The sequence below is a fragment of the Euphorbia lathyris genome, chromosome 5 (assembly GCF_963576675.1).
Source record: "Euphorbia lathyris chromosome 5, ddEupLath1.1, whole genome shotgun sequence".
Taxonomy (NCBI): Eukaryota; Viridiplantae; Streptophyta; class Magnoliopsida; order Malpighiales; family Euphorbiaceae; genus Euphorbia; species Euphorbia lathyris.
In genome coordinates, this window is record NC_088914.1 from 78,246,120 (window position 1) to 78,257,266 (window position 11,147).

General features: G+C 38.6%; 1 protein-coding gene across 1 annotated transcript; it reads left to right on the top strand.

Annotated features, from left to right (window-relative positions):
* The first annotated feature begins 6,877 nt into the window (after positions 1-6,877).
* On the top strand, positions 6,878-10,342 carry LOC136228740 (uncharacterized). Its single transcript, XM_066017204.1, has 6 exons — positions 6,878-7,216; positions 7,506-7,741; positions 7,811-8,069; positions 9,179-9,358; positions 9,436-9,591; positions 9,685-10,342. Exons 1-6 carry the CDS (start codon positions 7,187-7,189, stop codon positions 9,850-9,852), a joined length of 1,029 nt encoding a protein of 342 aa, XP_065873276.1. The 5' UTR covers positions 6,878-7,186; the 3' UTR covers positions 9,853-10,342.
* The last annotated feature ends 805 nt before the right edge of the window (positions 10,343-11,147 follow it).

The window sequence follows — 11,147 nt, forward strand, 5'->3', positions numbered from 1 at the left end:
TTGAGGGCGATGTGGAGCAAGAATCTCCAACATCGAATGCGTGTCGTTGCCTTCACCATTACGGTCGTTATTCACAGGTTGTTCTGGCACCCTTTGGTTGATCTCAGACTGGTTAGCTTCATTGTTGAGATTTGCCATTCTTTCTCTACGTAACCTACAAAGAGTACGTTCAATTTCGAGATCAATAGGTACGAGAGAATCACTTTTAGATCGGGTATGCATAAAGTAAAATAAGTATAAAAGAATTATCAACAAGAAAGAATAATGTTAGTAAAAGTATATATAAACAATTTATACAAAAAGAATGCTTAAACTAACAATGAAACGTTTTTGTCTAATATTGTAGGAGATTATAATTCCCCGGCAACGGCGCCAAAAACTTGATGGGCGTGGCGCCTAGTGTAGAGCTTTTCCAATAACGACTAAATGTGTATTGCGGTGAATGTGCTATGAATATGGATGTGATCTTTTAAATGTTCTAACTCCACTAGACACTACGACTACTTAGGGGCAAATGTACCCCGTCGTATCAAGTAATAATCCGGTTAAGACCGGGTATCGAATCCACGAGATTTATAATTACAAGTATTAGACGACTCGGTTTCGTATGTTATTTAAGCGGTGATTACTTTGGGGTAAAGCAAGACGCAACTACACACTATCCCTAACTATTGGCGACACAGATTTATGTAGCTAAAACCCTATGAAGTAGGATGAATAGCGATAAGTTATAACCACGATAAATAACGACTCTAAATGTATACGGATAATAATTTACTCTTGTAAAAATGACTAAGTGTAGTAGGACCGACCCGTGAAGCACTTAGACTACGTGATTCCTAGTCAAGGCGTGTCTAATGCGGGGGAATTAGAAACTAGGGCCCGTAAGTTCCATGGCTTGTCAATTCCTACGGTTTCCGATTTGTCACTTCCGGTAAGGCAACACCTATATAACTCCCTAAGGATAGCCCGAATGGCGGCGAAAATCGCGTTCTCCTACACAACAATCAATTACGAATATCAAAACAAGTAATAAACATTAACACGTACAGGGAAATAGAGATTATGAATCATAAATTATAAATATGGAAAGTGAATAGATGAAATACAACCAAGCCTAGTACATAGGAAGAGTACAAGCTAATTAGCAGGTAAAAAGGGAGAATCCGCCCTTGGAACTAGCTAACCGGACTCAAGGCCGTCTCCTAGGTCGTGGAGGTGGAACTCTCGAGCTTGGTGATGAGTGGTGGAACGGAACTTCGATGGAACGCCGGAACAACCGAACAAGCTCTCGAGGGGGAGAGTTTAACTACAAAATCTGAATCTAAATTACAATAATAAAAAAGAGTATAGTTTTGCTCTCTAGTGTGTAATTGGTATCAAATGAGGTTCAAGAGCTTCCTATTTATAAACATCAAGCAAGGGCAATGTTGTAACTTCTCAAAGCACAAGTATGGAGCAACATTATTTGGTGCAGAAATCCCATGATACGCCCCGCGTAAGGTGGTCTACGCCCCGCGTAAGTGCCCATTCCGTCAGAAATCTCCTGCATGTGGACCAATTCCATGTCTTGTTGTCTCAAGCACGCCCTGCGTAGCTAAAGTACACCCCGTGTGTTTGAGTCTCTGAAGTTTTATTGCTTAAATTGGAGCTTTTACGCCGTGCATAGCTGAAGCACGCCCCGCGTAAATAAGTCTCTGAGTTTTTATCATTGAGGAATTGCCTGGCACGCCCCGCGTGTATGGTGATACGCCTCGCGTACAAAGAGTTGACTCAAGGAGACAGTGCAGTCTGACTTTCAGGATTAGGCCAATTATTTCCGACATGTGTCATACGCCCCGCATAGGGTGGCATACGCCCCGCGTATGCTGAGTCAATTCCACATGGCGTCTGTGGATAAGGCAATAATTGCTGACACCATGTTTCACGCCCCGCATAAAGGCTGATACGCCCCGCGTATTGATGTAGATTTTTGCTCCTTGCTCGTACCAGAAATACAAATCGTGCGAGCCGAGTTAGCTTGACGTTTTTATTTCCTAAACTAATCAAAAACACGGAAAATTAACTGAAAGTACGAAATTTATTTTCATTTCTTTATTTTATCAAAACGCTTTATTTTTGTAATTAAACTTATTTATTTTATCCAAAATCAACCCGTAAATCACGCTAAAAGATAGGGGTAGAATACCCCTATCACCGTGCTAGACAAAAGGGAGGGGATGTGGGTGGCGGAAGTGCCCAGAAGAGTTCCTAATCCCAGGTTGGTGTGAGGCAGTGGTGTTCTGTTTAGCTTTTTCTTTTCTTATGAAGCTACTCTCTTGGAATTGTTTTGGTGCTGGTGGCACCGCCTTTCAAAGGGCTCTCCATCATCTAGTGAAGACCCATAGGCCTTCTATTCTGTGTCTGGTTGAAACCATAGTTCTTAGTTCTCATGCTACGGATATCAGTAGGCAAGTGCAGCTTCCCAATTACACGATTGTCGAAGCGGAAGGATTCAGCGGTGGAATCTGGTTATTCTGGGATGAGAGCGAGCTGAAAGTTGAGGTTAACTGCCAAACTGGTCACTAAGTGTATTGTTAACAGCTTGAAGCCGCTTTTATCCAGCGTGGTGAGCCCAATGCAAAGCAGCTTTGTCCCTGGGAGACAAATCTTGGATAATATCATTCTTATACAAGAAACGGTTCACTCCCTGAAACACAGGAAGGGTAGAAAAGGGGCGATGGTTATAAAACTGGACCTTGAGAAAGCGTACGACCGTCTTAGCTGGGGATTTATCGAAGACACTCTGAGAAGCCTTGGTCTACAAACAGGTATGGTCGAAATCATTATGAAATGTGTGTCGTCTTCCCATATGAATGTTATGTGGCATGGTGAGCAGTGTGAAAGGTTCAAACCTTCAAGGGGTATCAGGCAAGGCGATCCGCTATCGCCCTATCTCTTCGTGCTTTGCCTTGAGCGCCTTAGCCATTTAATCCTCGATGCAGTTGAAGATAAGATTTGGAAGCCAATAGCATTATCTAAAGATGGCCCTCCGCTTTCGCATTGTTTCTTTGCTGACGACATAGTTCTTATGGCAGAAGCGAATCGAGAACAAGCTCAAGTGATAAAATCAGTTTTGAGCTACTTTTGTGACTGCTCGGGGCAGCGGGTTAGCTTGAATAAATCAAGCATTTTTTTCTCGGCGAATACCATCGAGCAAGACCAGTTGGACGTGGTTGAGGAGTTGGGGATTAAAAAGACCAACTCCCTGGGCAGGTATTTTAGAGTGTCAGTTATCCATGAGAAAGTAACCGCAGATAGTTTCAAATATGTTGTGGAGAGAGTTAAAGAGAGACTACCGGGTTGGAGAGAAAAAATGATGTCGCTGGCCAGAAGAATAACCCTCATCAAATCAGTTCTCAATACTATACCGACCTACACAATGCAAACTAACCTCCTCCCAGTTAAAACTTGTAATACTTTGGATTTCATCAATAGGAAGTTCCTATGGGGAAGCAGAGACGGAAGCAAAAAGATAAGCTTGGTTAACTGGGATCGAGTCTGTCAGAAGCGAGATAAGGGGGGATTAGGCATTCGTCAGACAAGGAAGTATAATATAGCCCTGCTAGCTAAACTAAATTGGAAAATGCTTACGGATCCTAATACGCTATGGGCTCGAGTTGTTAAAGAGAAGTATGCAAAGAGAAGGAGGGGAATGGATATGTTCAGGAGAATTAGAAGAAGCAGTCATGTTTGGAAGGGATTAGTGGAGAGTGCTAAGGATATCCCTCGAGGATTGGGAAGGCTTCTCCATACAGGGAAGGAGATCCGGTTCTGGACAGATGTTTGGATAGGGGATTTGGCTCTTACTGAAGTTAGTATAACCTCGATCCCAGATGATGAGATTAACTGCACTGTCAGCGATTATTGGGTAGACACAGGAGGTTGGAATTGGATTCGGCTGAAGAATCTCTTACCCGACGGGATCCTGATGCAGTTTGCGTCTTACGTTTTGTTCGAGGATAGTGCTGAAAATGATGGATGGCTTTGGCGTAAAACTGCTTCCGAGAGCTTCTCGATTAAAACAATGTATCAGTTAATACATACTGATCTGCCTAGCCATGTGGATAGGGAAGAATCCTAGAATTGGAAAGTAACGTGGAATTTGGGAGCAACGGAGCGAGTTTGGTGTTTCATTTGGCTGGTGCAGCGGCAGTCGATCTTAACTAATTGTAACAGGGTCCGGCGTCAGCTGACAACAGATGCGAGATGTCCGAGCTGCTCAGAAGATGAGACAATCATCCATCTATTACGTGATTGCACTGAAGCAAAGGAAGTTTGGAAACTGTTCGTTCCTGCTAACTGGTATCAGCAATTTAACACAGGAAACCTTCATGACTGGATGGCTATGAACTTAACGACCTGTACTCGCTGGAAAGGAATTGAGTGGCATTCAGTGTTCTCCTTCGCGTGCTGGTGGATATGGCGGTGGAGAAACGATGTCATTTTTAATTCCAATAATCTGGATCCTCGGTAGAAATAGGAATTAATTATGAGCCAAGCCACTGCTTACTTAGAGAGTAGGGTGGCGGATGAGTCGGGAAACTCAAGGAAGAATAAAAGGAATGTTGTTTGGATTTCGCCGAGCAGGAATTGGGTAAAAGTTAATTGCGATGGGGCTAGTAAAGGAGACCCGGGGCCAGCAGCTGCAGGGGGCTTAATCAGAGATGAGAAAGGTGACTGGAAAGGAGGTTTTAATTGCAACCTTGGAATCTGTACGGCGAAACTTGCAGAATTCTAGGGTTTTTATTACGGGATGGTGCTGGCTTGGAGCAAAGGATATCGGTGGGTTATCTTTGAGTTGGACTCGCTATGTGTTGTGAAGTTGGTACAGGGTAGTAGTGGATCCAATCACAGATATTATTGGTTAATAGAAAAGTGCAAAACCCTTCTGAAGCAGAACTGGGACGTCAAAGTGGTTCATACCTTCCGGGAAGGTAACAGAGCCGCGGATTGGATGACGAATTTCGCAGGAACTCTCCCTTTAGGTCATCACGAGTGTGATTGGTAGCCTGCAGGCCTCCGTGACATCTTACTGGAAGACCAGATTGGTTTTAGCTTAAATGGAGCTGACATAATTTAATTTCTTTGAGCTGATGTTTTAGTTGTTCTTTTTTGTTTTTGCTGGGGTGTAAGCCCTTCCTCTGTTACAAAAAAAAAAGTTATTTTAATCAGTTCAGATAGAAATAGTAATGAGATAACTATACTGAAAAGAACCTTGTTATGTATAAAATGACAACATGTGAAAACCATATGTATCTTAAGTGATATCTAAAAGAATATATATAGCTATCTCGTGATAGTTTCAAATAGTTGAATTAAGGGATATAGTCAATGTAGGTTTAACGTTTAAAAAAAAGTACCAATTTAGACTTCGATAATGAAACGTGACACGTAAATCAAAACTTAATGGAGTAATATGAATGACATGCCACGTTCCATTATCGAGATCTAAATTGGTACTCTTTTTTAAATGTTAAATCTATATTTGTGCTATTTTATACGTAAATTGATACTTCCTCAAAAATTATATACCTATTTTGGCACTATATCTATCATAACAACCCATCATTTAAAATAGGCCTGATACATCACCAACTCCCTGAACTTGTCCAAAATAGTAGATTGACTTCATGAACTTTACAAGCGTCTCACCAGCTCCCTAAATTTGCTTATTTCATATCACTAGCTCCCTAAACTTGTCCATAAAAGTAAATTAGCTTCCTGAACTTTGTAAGTGTCTCACCAACTCCCCAAACCTGGGTAAATTACATACGTGGTGTACAACATTTACCTATTTTCACACTTTGGTATACAACATTCAATTTTGCACACTAAAATTTACAACCTTTTGGTGACCTCCCACTAAAGTGTACAACAGGTAATTGTGACCGGTCAACCCGAAGTCAACGCGACACCTTAACAATTTAACTTTTCTAAAAATAAAAAATTAACCCAATAAATAAAAAATTACTTTTATACCCTTTATAAAATCATCTTCTTCAACCACCACCCTCCATTTTCTTTGTACTCCATTTTTAAAATTTATTTCTCTCTCTTCAACCCTCATACTTGTTTTCTTTATACTCCATTTTCAAAAATTATTTCTCTCTCTAACTCTCATCTCTCTCATTCTCTCTCTAACTTTCATCTCTCTTTTATTTTCTCTCTCATCTCTCTCATCACTTCTCTCTCTAACAACTTATTTTGTAACAACTAAATACAAAAATCATAATACTAACTCTCGATCTTCATCCATTCAATCTCTCAAACATCCAACAAAAACTTTTATAATATATTGAAAGGTAGGAGAAACGAAAAAAATACTTCTCGAATAGATGAAGACGTATTTCTAAAATTTAGGTTTAATATGTTTTTGTATTTAGTTGTTACAGAATAAACAAATTTAGGGAGTTAGTGAGACACTTGTAAAGTTGAGGGAGCTAATCTACTTTTATGGACACGTTTAGAAAGCTGTTGATACGAAATAAACAAATTTAAAAAACTGGTGAGATATTTATAAAGTTCAGAAAACCAATCAAATATTCTGGATAAATTTAGAAAGGTGGTGATGTAATAGACGTTTAAATTTAAAATTAAAATAAAATAAAATTTAGTGATATTTTTAGAAAAGTAAAGTAGAGGAGCTGTAAGAGTAGCATACCGAGCAGTCTTTAGAATTCCGTGCTTATTTAAATTACCTCGTTTGTTGCTCTATCCAAAATCTATAATTAATTACAGAATTTAATTAAAACAATATTATAATAATAGTAATTGCGTATGATAATAAATGTACAAATAATAATAACAATAGTCTGATAAATTCTAGAAAGTTGAGTTGAAAAGAAAGAAAGAAAGAAAGAAAAAGAACAACTGGAGGAAGAAGAAGGAGACAGCGGCTTCCCCTCCGTTTGTTTAGTGTTTTTTCTTAATTACTTTGGTTTCACAACCAATTGTCTTAAACTAACTTAAAAAAACACTAAAAAAGTTGGCTCCAAACAGTATTCTTCTATTTGGCTTCTTCTGTTCTCCACTATTCCCCCTTGATGGACCGCCTCATGCCTACCTCTACTCTCTGAGATTCACACAAATTTCTTCTTAACCCTTTTCTGCTTCTGGGTTCTGCTTGGAGCTTCAGCTATTGACAATGGCGGAATATATTTGTTTATTTAGTAAGGTAAAGATTCAATTTTTATTTATATGCTGCTTGAAAATCTCTTATTTTTTCAAATTATTGTTCTTGTTTTGTCATAAATTGATGGGGTTTGTGCGATTAAGCTATATGGGTTTTGTGGAATGCATGTTCTGATCTGAGTTTCAAACTGGGTTTTTATTTGCATTGTTCTGCATTTTACACTGTTTTGGTTTTTGGTCCTAAATCTACACTATCTTCCTTTTTGGGGTTTTTGGTTTTAGTGATTTGTTGTTCATGAATTTTAAGTGTTTATCCCATTATTGTGACACAGGATACACTAATCATAAAGCCAGCAAAGAAATCCCCAATTTTGTTAAGGATGGTAGTGTTAGTCTTTGCCATGGTTTGTGGTGTTTATATCTGCTCAGTCTGTTTAAAGCAGATAAGCACTACCAGTAAGATCAAAATTGAAGATATTCAAGTCATTGAGAGACCAATTTCGGTTAATCAACCCGAAAAATTGCAGATTCCTATTCCACATTTTCCTCATCCTAAAACTTTTAGCAGGTAATTGAGAATCTCTTCCTTTGAATTTGAATTTGAAGTTTTCTAATCAAGAGTTTAACTTGTTTTCAGGGCTGAATGTGCACATAATCCTGTGAGATACTTTGCAATACTATCAATGCAAAGATCCGGGAGTGGATGGTTTGAGACATTGTTAAATAGTCATATAAATGTTAGCTCGAACGGAGAAATATTTTCGGTGTTGGATAGGAGAAGAAATGCTTCATCTGTTATAGAGACTTTAGATAGAGTTTACAATTTGGACTGGTTCACTAGTGCTTCTAAGAATGAATGCTCTGCTGCTGTTGGCTTCAAGTGGATGCTTAATCAGGTACCGCACTCTTCTAAGGTTACGTTTTGATTTCATATGTTTGTTTGTCTACTGCAAGAGTTGTGCAATAGGAATTGAAAACAATGAAGTAGTTATACTCTACCTAAGTGCCCGTTTGGTTCTCTTTCGTAGCTTGTTTTTGCTGTTTTGTTCGAAACAATAGTAGATATAGGAGTGTTGGGTTAGCATTGAGAACTAGCTGCTGATAGGATAGAAACAACGGTGAACCAAACAGATTCTTAGTATTTCCGCAGATATTCTATTAGCTTTTCGGTTGCTAAGGTTGTCTATACATAAGGAGCTGTTTTATTGTCAAGTGAATCAAATTAGAAACGTTTGCCCATTCGTACAATTTGTGAACTATATGTTACCGAAGCCGTTCCTTGTCTAACTTATAATGTTCAATCTACTCATTCTTTTCCCGTGTGTATGGTGCTAAAACTTGTTACTAGGTATATCCTAGTTTCAGCTATTTCATCATAGGGGAAACATACATGCGCTTTTTCTTAGAAATATGAGAGCAAGAGCACTCACAGTTTTCTGTAATGCTTTATTAATCAGTTGACTAATCCGTGACTGACCTTGTGGCCCTGTTTGACAAATAGCTATTAGCTGATTACATTAGCTGTTAGCTGTGATTACCTTTTTGGTTAGCTGATTTGACTAGCTGGTTTGACTAGCTGATTGTATAAACTTGTTTGGTAAAACTTAGCTGATAATGACAAATAAGGACATGTTAAAGTCTTTATTTGGGGTTAGATGGTAATAAATAGGGGTAAAAATGTCCTGCAAAAGAGATGTAGCGATAAGTTAATTGAAAAAGCTCCTAAAACGAGCTTTTTCAAAATTAGATTTTTGCACCCAATAAACTCTTTCAAACCTCTCTTTACCAAAGTCAAAACCTCTAATTTTGCCTCAAAAAGCTCTTTACCACCAAACAGGGGCCTGTATCTTATCGAAAAAAATACACTAATGGTATTCTTTTTTGCAAGATATTGGTCATTTTTCCTTGTACTTTTTCACTGAATTTGATTCATAAATATCAGCTGAGGCCTAGTTTTGTTGTTCAAATGGGGAAAGAGACTTACTTTTTAGCTTGTTATGTACAGGGATTAATGGAGCACCATGAAGAAATTGTACAATACTTCAATAGTAAGGGTGTATCTGCAATATTTCTATTCCGAAGAAACCTGCTGCGCCGGATGGTTTCAGTTCTCGCAAATTCCTATGATCGGTATGCTAAGCTATTGAACGGAACCCACAAATCTCATGTTCATTCGACAGAAGAGGTTCATTTCTCCTTTGCTCACTCTCTCAATATCTTTTCTGCATACACATGAGCTTGAAAATTTACTCCATCTTCTAGGCGGAAACACTTTCGAAATACAAGCCTACAATCAATTCGACGCTGTTGATAGATAATATCAAGGAAGTAGAAATAACAGCTGCCAGGGCTTTAGCATACTTTAATAGCACCCGGCATATAACTTTGTACTACGAGGATCTCGTCAAAAACCGCACTGTAAGTTATTACATGCAGTGTCCTATATGCACAGTAATCATGTCAGCATATAGTCCATAGTTGATTAATGCGTATATTTCGTGGTTGCTGTAGAGACTGGAGGATGTTGAAGAGTTTCTCGGGCTTCCAGTGATGAATCTAACAAGCCGTCAGGTAAAAATACATAAAGGTCCTTTATCGGACCACATAAAAAACTGGGAAGATGTGAACAAGACGTTAACCGGAACAGCATACGAGAGTTTCCTCCTGGCTGACTACTAAACAACGACAAGTATAACAGTGCATGTAAATACTGCATCAACTAATTTTCTTTCAGAGAATGCAGTTTGGCTGCAAATTTGTAACTTGAAGCCGAAACTGGCTCCACGTTACTTGGAGGATTCCATTTTTCCCACGTGAATCTAGTGGCCGAGCCAGGAAAGAGAGTCTCGAGGTGCAATTGCAGCATCCCCATACCCTCTTTCTAGCTGGAGGGCCGCCTAGAACCACCCCTATGGACCCGTGCACCCCTCCGACACTGAATCACAAGTGTTATTAGTAGGTAAAAAGTCTAACAAGAAGAGTTGGTTTGTAGTTTCAAAATTTTGATCATGTAATGCTACTATGCTTTCTCTTTTTCTTTTTGCTCAATCATCTTTGAGCCCTTTTCCTTTTCTTTTTTTTCTTTTTTCTTTTTCTTTTATGATCACAACATTTTCCATGTATATGTGAGCTAATCCAAGCATATATTTAAGATTTTTTTTTGGATTAAGAGTAACAAATTTAAGAGTTGGCTACAAGTTTAAATTACAAGGTTGATTATCCCGGATAAGATACAAATTTAGTTATACTATTATTGGAGAATAATCCACGTATAAAACCGTACAATGTTAGCCCTAATGTTTTGTAAATGAAGCAATTTCATACTCCAGTACTGATAGATCTAATAGAAGTCAATTTCCCGTTAATTTGGTTCTGTGTGTCGTTTACGGACCCGTCAAGCCTACAATAATTAAAAATTTGGTGCATTTTCCCTTATAATTAATTAGTTAAGATAAGATAGATAATCATAACTGGGGCTGTGTGAAGTCAAACTTAAAGGCTAAGCCAAGAGCTAGGCCTACAGAATAAGAATGATGCCTTTCACTTTACTGGGTTGGCAACGGAGACCAACCAAAAACTAAAGAGTGAATAAATTCCATATTTTCAGTTAATAATATAATTAGTGGCAAATTAAGCACTCTCATAAGTACCTATTTAACTTGTGATTATCCATAATCTTTCTTGGAAATAATGGCTGAAGTCAAATGTTTAGGTGCTCTTGTCATTTCTCTTATTATTTGGCATTCAATTATTGTTAAGCCAATCCAGGGAAGGAAATTAGATGTAGGTAATGGAAGTGAAGTAAGAAAAGGAGGTTTGTCATTTGCACTAATGGCTACAACAGCAGCATATGAGAAAGATGGCATACAACCACCAAGAACTGGCAGCAGCCCTGGTGGTATTGGCCATTGTTTTACAAGATGCTAACCTCAACCTTATGTCTACATGTGTCAAGTGGATTGTTTCTGTAAATC